The 9,783-nt window shown below is 41.3% G+C and overlaps 1 protein-coding gene across 1 annotated transcript; it reads left to right on the plus strand.

The window, feature by feature from the left end:
• Positions 1 to 2,207: 2,207 nt before the first annotated feature.
• Positions 2,208 to 8,295, plus strand: LOC119521864 (vomeronasal type-1 receptor 4-like). Its single transcript, XM_037820532.1, has 3 exons — positions 2,208 to 2,221; positions 5,115 to 5,390; positions 7,307 to 8,295. The coding sequence occupies exons 2-3, from the start codon at positions 5,384 to 5,386 to the stop codon at positions 8,293 to 8,295; spliced, it is 996 nt and encodes a 331-aa protein (XP_037676460.1). The 5' UTR covers positions 2,208 to 2,221; positions 5,115 to 5,383.
• The last annotated feature ends 1,488 nt before the right edge of the window (positions 8,296 to 9,783 follow it).

Consider the following 9,783-nt stretch of genomic DNA (forward strand, 5'->3'; position numbering starts at 1 on the left):
TCCCAGCTCTGGGACAATCAGCTGAGGGTGCGGAAAAGAACATTGTCCATGCCAGGTATCGTGGTGTGTGCGCGTGTTGTTGGAAACACTTCCTGTCACACTGGGTTGTTTGGGGCAGCTCTTGGCTGTGGAGCTGGTTCCGAGCAGGAGCATTCCAAGCCCACTGGGAAGATGGCTGTAAGGGGATGCCCCCCTTTTCTTGGGAAGTGTGGTGTTCAGCGAAGTTTCTCAACCACTAGACTTAATGCCTTTTTCTCAGAACTCTCTTAGATCTGCTCTTGTCTGGGCCCAAATTGCAAGTCTTTGAGGCTTCTGTAATGGGCTTCTTGGAGAAATTGTTTTAGAAAAAGAGGAAAAGATTAAAAAATAAAAAGAAGGGCCTTCCTTGCAGATCTAATGGGCTATTGAAATGCTAAGAGACAAGGAGATTAGGGGCATTAAGGAACAATCAAGAAAGCAGAGAAACTGGCTCTTCAGACAAGGAAACTCACCTTCTGGATTTGCATACGAGCCTGACTCTAACTGAGCCCTGCCCTTTTCCATTCTATGTTCACCAGAACTCCAAAACATCTCTGTTTTTATTTTTGGTTGTTTTTGTTTTTTTTTTGCTGTTTTTGCTAGCCCTGTCTCCTCCACGCTGGGCTGACTGCTGCTGGTATCTCTGGTGTGTGGTCTCAGTCTATCTATGTTTTGAGTTTGGATCAGCAGGCTGAGGATTCAATAATAGCCACAACTGCAGTTCTCCCCCCTTGTTCTCAGCACAGATGGCCCCTCCTCCCACGGGACTGAGCCTGGCAGGGTGGGGCACGAGAACTTACAGATTTTGCTGATCTCAGTTGTTCCACACATTCGTGAGTGTTGTATGAAGTATGCTCAAAGTCAAATTGCTTTGTGGTGTCCAGTCCATGCAGTTCCCGGCTTTCTACCTACTGCCCTGTAGGAATAACTAAAACCTACACCTCACCACTCTGCCATCTTGCCCCACCCTCAAGTGAATGCATTTTATTATCTCTGTTATACCTCAGTAAAATTGATTTTAAAAGTAAAAAAACAAAACTAAAGGTATGCATCTGCATTTCCTTGTAAAAATTAACATTCAGGCAACTTAATAAATATAACTGAAAATTTAAAAGAAAATAATAATATGGTAAGTTGTCCTTTGTAATGTAGGGAGATGTAAAAGACAGGACAACAATGGCACTACAGAAGAAGGGAAGGATATTATATTGCTGTTTTTATATCTTTATGTTTTCAGAATGTCATATAAAATACTTCCTCTACTTGTCCATGCCCTGAACAAGTTATCCCAGCACCTCTCTATTACTCTCAGGAAAATAAAAAGCAATATCCTAACTGTTATATTAGAGTACCTGCCCAAGAAATCAATTTACATCTTCCCAAAGATCTCGTCATCTGAGCTGTGCTCTCATTCAGTGGATAAAGTGAGAGTTTTGGTGAGCCACTGCTCCTAGTCCATCCCAGACACACAAAGAGCCAAGAATGCAATGAAGCTTTAGTACTCAAGTGAACTCCCTGCTTCCCATCCAGGGAAGAGAGAGTTACCCCATCCCTTCACCGTCCTTGCTACAGAAGGGTACATCTTACCTGATTCAGCACTGCAGATGTTTCTGGATTTGGTCTTAGTTTCCCTGGAATCTTCTCCTCATCTAGTTTGGACTCTCACCCTGCAGAAGAAGAGAGAGTTTAGAGATTGGCCACCCTCCGGGCACATTTGACTCTCCAGTGCAACCCTGACCTACATTTGTGGGTCAGTCTCTCTACTGAGACAGATACAACATTGCCTAGTGTAAATCAGAGTTATTTGGCTCCAGGGGATTACTGCCAATGTTCCTAATAATTTGTGAATACTATCAGCCATTTGTCACACTCCTCTCCTCAAGGAGGACTAAACAAAGACCGTTGACTTGATACCCCTGTCCCAACCCCTCGCTCCAGTCTTCAAACTCAGAACCTGAGGATCTGCCTGGCCTTTAAGCAGCGCAGGCGCTGTGGGAAGCGTTAACCGAAGAGTCTGACCCACGGAGGCGGGATTGCGCTGCTCACCTCCACGCATGCGCCACTGAAGCCGGAAGTGAGGTTGAGACTCAGGGCTGGTCTTCCGGCAAATCGTCTCGGCTTCCTCAGGCGGGGCGGGGCTGAGAGAGATGCGAACGCTCTGGGTGAGAAAAGTGAGCAAAAAAGGAAAGCTGGAGGGAGGTAGGTGGGTACACAGTTTTGGTGATAATACGGTTTGCAGATATTTGCAAGTCCTGTGAATTATACAGCCACAGAGAGACTGTGTGACCGAGATGGTGCAGCCGTCCCAGGTCTAAGGACCACCTTCATAATCCACAGGTGTCAGATCAAGGCGACCTGCCGTCCACATTCCGTGGGGTGTGTGACAGCAGGAGACAGAGTCACATTCAATCTGTAAACGAATAAACAGGAGTGTTTCCACAACGATGGCTGATTTCTAGTGTCTACCAAGATAGTACAGACGGAGTTGCAAGGCAAGGAAAGTGTTTATTTGGGTGTCTTAGAATTGCAATTCAGGTAGCCTAGATTCAGGTAGAAGACTAAATTGTGTCCCATTTGGCGTATTCAAACAAGGGTTTTTAAAGAAAAAAAGGAATGTTACAAAAGTTTGTTAAGAATTATCTTCGGTGGATATTCGAGGCTTTCCAAGTGTTCTTTAAGCTAGAGCACTTATTAGTTCTTTATCTTATGGCTGGATTCTGGTGTCCCGTGTCCTTAAAATTCTTAGAAATGTTGCTTCTTGTCGTTTTGCTCATTTCCACAATTTGTGATAACAGGCTGAGACCTGCGTTAGAGTAACTTCCTGAATGGCTTCCCATTCAGTCATGGTATCTTATTATTCTTTCTTTTTTTCTATTCACATTTCCACCTTTTTACCAAGATCTTTCACAGAAAGCGTTGCTGATCAACATTTGGTATTATTCCCTCCCTCCCAAGCAGGATCATCCTTGGGAGTCATGACCCATGTGTGTGTAGAGGGGTGTGTGTGGGGTGGTGGTGGTAGTTAATTTATGCAAAGTTTACTTTAGAGGGGGCAGAGACATTTGAGCAACAAAGAGGATGTCTGAGAGTGACCTGTAGGCATTAGTAATAATTAGGCATAGTTTCATCATGATGAAAATAAGCTTTGTAAGTGCAAGCTTTAAGATCAAGGTTTTGGTGCATTAACATGGCCAGGGATGTGTAATTGTGCCTGATATTTTAGGGATGAGACAACAAGTAAGAAACAGTCCTTTCCTTAGGTCTCTTGGACAGTCTATTTTACTTGAAGATGAAGCACTGTGGCCTGTAGCTGATTGCAAGTGTTGTCAGGAAAACATCAGAATAGAACAAAAAATTATCTGTGGATAATCTGAACATTGGGAAATTCCTTATGAATAGCCCTGAGCTATGCTCTTGACATGGCTAAAAGTTACCGAGGTGCCGTTCTGGCAGTCTCAGCAGGTATTGCTGAATTTTGGACCTTCTGGGAAGGGGATTCTACCCCTATAGACCTTGCCTTTTACTGCAGGGCCCTCTAGCTCACGCCTTCCCACCCTTCTCCCAACCACCCTTTGTTGCCTCCTCCCAGGTGGCTCTCCTGCTTTCCTGGGTCCATTTCTGCCCCCGACTCCATCTTCTCTTCTCACCCTTAATCTTTGCCTTGGACCATTCACTATACCCAGGATCTGCAGACCCCAGCTATTATCTGCTTCCCTCTTCATATTCTTTAACCCCTCACAGATGTGAAGGCCCTTGTGTGTTTTACCGTGTGCTTTGCATTCCTTCATCCTTTAAGTCCCACCGTCACTGCCCCCTTCTTCCCATGACTCCCAGTTCCACTTAGACTCCCAGAATCCAACATTCCCCCGACCGTTAAATTCCTTGCACATGTTTCCTCTTTGTTCTCATAAACCCAGAGGTGCACTTTAACCCCTCTGCATCTTTAACCACGCTGTACCTTTGAATCCTTGGTCCTCTCACTCCCCCTGAATTCTCCATGCCCCTACATCCTCAGTCTCTCCACTCCCGCATCTTATTCCTATGTGCCCTTCTCCTGTGACCTCATTTTTATGCCACCCATTTCCCTAACACTCCTTCTTTTCTGCTATGTGCCTAGATAGAAAATACTCTTCCATAGCACTTGTAAGTGTGACATTGAACTTACTATCCTGTTGGGGTTTTGCATAGTTGAAGGTGTATAAAGGGTGCAAACGGACCTTTTAAGGCATCTAGAAGTCTGGAGATAAAACTGTGCTGTCAAAAATGGACACATCAAAATACATATGTGCACACTGACTGTGTGTGTGTGATTGTATGAATGTGGTTAGGACTGTATGAATTAGTGTCACTGTTTGCCATAGTGGGTATGTATAAATGTGAGTGTGTTTTGTTGAGTGTATGGAATTTTATGAGATTATGTATAGGGTATATGCGTGTACATGTGTGAGTATGTGAGTGTATGTGACTATATGGTTGGGTGTGCATACACCTGTATGTTTGCTTCCATGTGTATATGGGTAACTGTGTGTGTAGTGTGTGCATGTGTGTGTGTGTGTGTTTGCATACAAACTAGGGCTTAAAGGTTCTAATCTTTAAGTAGGATATTGCGAACTTTAGATAGTAGAGCTGGATGAAATTGTGGGATTTTTTTTTTGTAGGAAACACCAAAGGAATATTTGAACTCATATTTTAAGGTTCTTAATATTATAGAGGAAATGAGTGTTCATTACTCACTGTTAAGCAAATGTGTGTGTGTGTGTGTGTGTCTGTATAGTGGATTACAGTAACTGTTAAGAGCCCTTGGATTGAGTAAGTAGCCTTGTCTTATCTGACAGTTGAGAAATCGTAGAATCTGCCTGTTAAACAATCTGATCTTCATGCTCTCATTTTTGAGAGATTCATAAACCTCTTCCTTTGGTTGATATTGTTCTGTTTAGATTTTTATCACTGCTGGGGGAGCCAATATTTGGAATGGATATTTTCCAACAAAAATGTATAAATGAATAAAAATTAATTGGCATTGAGCTTTTCAGGTTGGTTCCTTGGTTTCAAATGTAAATTCATATTATTCCTTTTACTTGTATTTCTTTACAAAGCCTTCTCATTTCTTCTGCCTGATTCCATTTCTCGTGTCACAACTTAAATGATGGTGAAGCTCAGTGGACTGAGGATTTGGAAAGAGCTCTACTTTGTGTGGAAGGACTTCTCAGGGAAGCAGAGCATCCAGTGAGATGCACCTACCTCACTGCCAGTCCCTCACGTCCAGACCTCAGCATTATTTGCTCCCTCCACCGGGACGCTGTGTGCCACCAGGGTTCACAGAACAGAAAGAGCCTCTGCCAAACCCTCCAGTGTCTCTTTGGAGATGCCAAGTAGGAGCGTGTAATTATTTTCTGGTAATTGGTAACTGGGAAAGTGTTTTTCAGAAATAGTCTCAGCTCCCCAAGCCTGCAGTCCCATTGCTGCTACAGGTGAAATGACAATTGCAGTTCTGTGGGGAGGTGAGGTCACAGAGTCACAAGCCCTTATCTCGGGGTCAGGCTGCTCCCTCCGACACTTGCTGGCCATCATGACTGTCACACTGAGCCCCCTGTCCTGGCAGCGGAAAGGAGTAGGGTGAGTACTGCTGATATCAGTCCAAGAGGCAGAGTTTATAGAGAAAGGAGGCATATGAGGAGTCTGTGTAAGGGATCGTACTGGAAAAAAGGGAATGTTCAGGGGTTGAAACTCATCCAAGACTAAAGTCACACAGGATGGAGTAATCATTCCTGAGTCCAGGGCTGAGCTGGTGTAGGGAGATGGGAGATCTGAGCCCTGACACCAGGCCCTGATGGCTCCTAGTGGGATTCAGTGTCATCCTCAGTAAGAGTGATTTCTGGTGTGTAATCAGAGTGGTAAGAAAACCTGATTTCAGGTGCTTAAAGGCAGGTAGTTCTAAAATGTATCTACTGGTCTGCCAACCTCACAGCTATCAAGAAGAAATTCAGGATCACAGGAGGTGTGCATATAACACCTCCATGCTTAAAATAAAATATCAGATGAATCTACAAGCATCATTTAATCCCATGTAGAAACAGTTTATGTCAATGGTAACTGCTGGGATGGAAATGTTTTCTTTGACTCTGATGTATGCACTGCTTTCTGAAGACAGTAATTTTGTCTTTATTGAAAATTTACGTGGTCTGTTGATTATGGTGAGACTGTTCTCCCTCATGAATTAGGGAAGCAGCATTTAGGGAAAAGGTAAGTTTGTAATTATGGGCTTCAGAAAGCTGTCGTCATGCTCAAATGTACCCTGTGGTATTTCTAATATGTTAAGATATTCTAATCTTATTTGAAAAATATACCATTTCAGTTACTGAAAATGCACAGGATTCCATGCTAGGGAGATTTCATTTTCCATATGTGTCTTATATTTTTAATAATATACTCATCTCATTGCCAGTAGTTTTACTTAACTCATGTATTAGTTAATTGATGATTATATGAAATACAAAGAGTAGTGATTTGGTTTCTAGCCTACACTACTTATTTTTTAATGTATTCGTGTTTCAGGCCCTGTAGGTTAGAGTGCCATAGGAGATTGTTGAGTAATTCCTGAGGTAGGCATTGTCATAACTTTGTTCCTGGCATAAAAGCAAATGAGTTTTCTGTTGCCATCCTTATATTGAGCCAATATTGCTTTCCTTAAATCCAAGTTGGTTATGGGGAAGGTTCCTGTAGTGTTTTACTGCAACTGATGCATCAACATTATATTATCTTTTAAACCTTTATTCGTAATTAATATTGCTCCTGGATTATATATTTACACATTACTGGACACTTCCTATCACCAAAATGGATAAAGATATTACCAGTTTAAAATCACATTACAAGGGGTAAAAAAAGCTCAATCTATATCTCGAATATTTAAGAATGCAGCTAACTAGTTTTGTGAGTAGAGCATGGTGGTTAACTGCCAAGCCAGGTCCAAGTCTCCACTCTGCCCCTAACCAGCACATGAATGTAGACAAACCTCCCTGTGCCTCACTTTCCTTGTCTTTATAGTAAAAGCAATAGTAGTGGCCACCTCATAGATTAGTGAAGAATAAGGAAGTTACCACATACAGAATCTTCATGGTAGTGATTCACTCATTAATAACACACTTTAAATGTTACACATTCATCTATCAGCAAACTCTTAAGAAAACACAGACTTTAGGTAAATATTTGTTAGTGAGTACTAATGGTACGTGGAAAAGACTGGGTTTCAGTTGACATGTGGCCCACATCTCCTATTCCCGTGCAGAATCTTCTGGCTCTGAAGAGAAACGTCAGTGTCTGGGAACCTGCAGAATGTCCTCCAGGGATTTGGCAACAGGCTTAGTCATCTTGTCCCAGACTGTAGTTGGGGTGCTGGGGAATTTCTCTCTTCTCTACCGTCACATCTTTCTTTATGTCACTGGATGCAGGTTAAGGTCCATAGATTTGCTTCTCAAGAACCTGATTGTAGCCAACTCCTTGTCCATCCTCACTTGTGGAGTCCCCAGGACAATGGCGGCATTTGGGTTGAAAGATTTCCTCAATGATACTGGATGCAAACTTCTTCTCTACTTTCGCAGTGTTGGCAGGGGTGTGTGCATTGGCAGCACCTGCCTCTTGAGTATCTTCCAGGCCATCACCATCAGCCCCAATAACTCCAGGTGGGCGGAGATTAAAGTGAAAGCTCCCAATTACTTCGGCCTCTCCATATCCCTGTGCTGGCTCCTCTACATGCTGATAAATATCATTTTTCCTGTGTTTGTGACTGGCAATTGGAGAAATGATAGCATCATAAAGAGAAAAGATTTTGGGTACTGTTCTGCTAAATATCACGACAGAAGTGCAGACTCACTCTATGCTGCATTGTTAGCATTCCCTGATGCTCTGTGTTTGGGGCTCATGCTCTGGGCCAGCGGCTCCATGGTTTCCATCCTGTACAGGCACAAGCAGCGGGTCCAACACATCCACAGGACCAGCCTCTCCCCCAGGTCCTCCCCTGAGTCCAGAGCTACCCAAACCATCCTTCTACTGGTGAGCACCTTTGTATCCTTTTACACCATCTCCTGCATCTTTCAGATTTGTATTGCTCTGTTTGATAATCCTGGTTTGTTTCTGCTGCAGATAGATGCAATATTTGCTTTGTTTTTTCCAACTATCAGCCCATTTGTTCTCATGGGCTGTGATTCCAGTGTATCTGGGGTCAGCCTTTCCTGCAGAAGGAATAAAAATTTCCCTAATTCCATCAGATATATATAAATGGTATTTCTTTGTACAACATTCAGTTGCTTCTTCATTTGGCCATCACAGAATTGCAAGCAGAATTATGAAGCTGTCACATATTACAGGAGAGTGGCAGTAAACACACCATGTATATTTATTTTTATATGTATGAATGCATGCTTTTGTGTTTGTATTTGTGTGTCTGTATACACACACACACACACACACACACTCCTTCATTCATACACAGAACATGTTTCTTTTCTATCAGGCAATAATATTTGAAAATTGTATGTTAGGAAATTAAGAACAATGCTAATTACAATGAAAAAATGCATTAACATTAAAGTTCATTTTACCTGATTTAAATGTGTCTATTTCTATATTATATGTTTATATATTTGTCAATTAATTGTTTAAAGTAAAGTTATATGAAATATTTTTTCATTTTTTATTCTTTAATCTTTGTGTTTTTGCCCTCTCTGTTGAAAAATATACTATTGAATATAGTCAGTAATTTACTCTAACAGGGGAAGCTAGTCTGTTTGTTAATAATGGATATATTCGGAATTAAATTTATCAACTGATTGTCTTCTCCTCATAACACTTCTATATTCCTATTTTGTATATCTTAACTTTTTGTCAGTTGATTTTTAAAATAATTCTACATTTTACCCTTTTTGTTTGGAAGTTGTATAAAGTATCTTTCAGCTTTGAATCTAGAAATTACACTTTACAGTTTAAAACTAATCACAGTATCAAGTTACTTCATAGCTTTAACCTCTACTTTGAAGATATAAGAACAATAACATGACACTAGTTTATATACCTTCTGGCAATGTAAAAGAAATTATGATGTGTTGAAAATATTTCAGGGTAATTCCCAAGTCATAAGTGTACTGCTTGGTGAAATTTATAAAACAGGCCACTTTCTGTATGACGGTCCTAGATTAGAAACCAGAATATTTTATAAAGTTCATACTTTAAAAACTAGAATATTGCATGAAGACCCTATGAAGGAAAAGCAGAATATTTTATCCCTGAGATGCATCCCTGTGGCCCTTCCTTGTGAATCTCAAGGGTAACCACTCTTTTCACATCTCACAGCTTAGATCACTTTCACCTTTTTTATTCTTTGTATACATGGAATCATACCACCTGGTGTCTTTAGTTTTGGGACTTTGAAGTTGCATATGTTTTCTTGAATTTATCTGTATCTTTGCATGTTGTTGTGTATCATTTATTAGCATTGGTGATGGAATTCCCTTGTGTGAATTTCAAACAGTTTGATCATTCTACTGTTGATGCACATGTGAGTGTTTTTCAGTTTGGGGCTGTTAGGAAGAGTTCTGGATGTAAATTCTAGAAAACGTTTTCCTGACACAGGTATGAGTTTCTTTTTGGTATATATACAGAGTATAGAAATTCTGTGCCATGTGTTTACATCTCTTCATCTTTAGAAGACACTGCCAAACAGATTTCCAAAATGTGTGTACCAATTTTCACAGCCACCGGTAATGTGTG

The sequence above is a fragment of the Choloepus didactylus genome, chromosome 27 (assembly GCF_015220235.1).
Source record: "Choloepus didactylus isolate mChoDid1 chromosome 27, mChoDid1.pri, whole genome shotgun sequence".
NCBI lineage: Eukaryota > Metazoa > Chordata > Mammalia > Pilosa > Megalonychidae > Choloepus > Choloepus didactylus.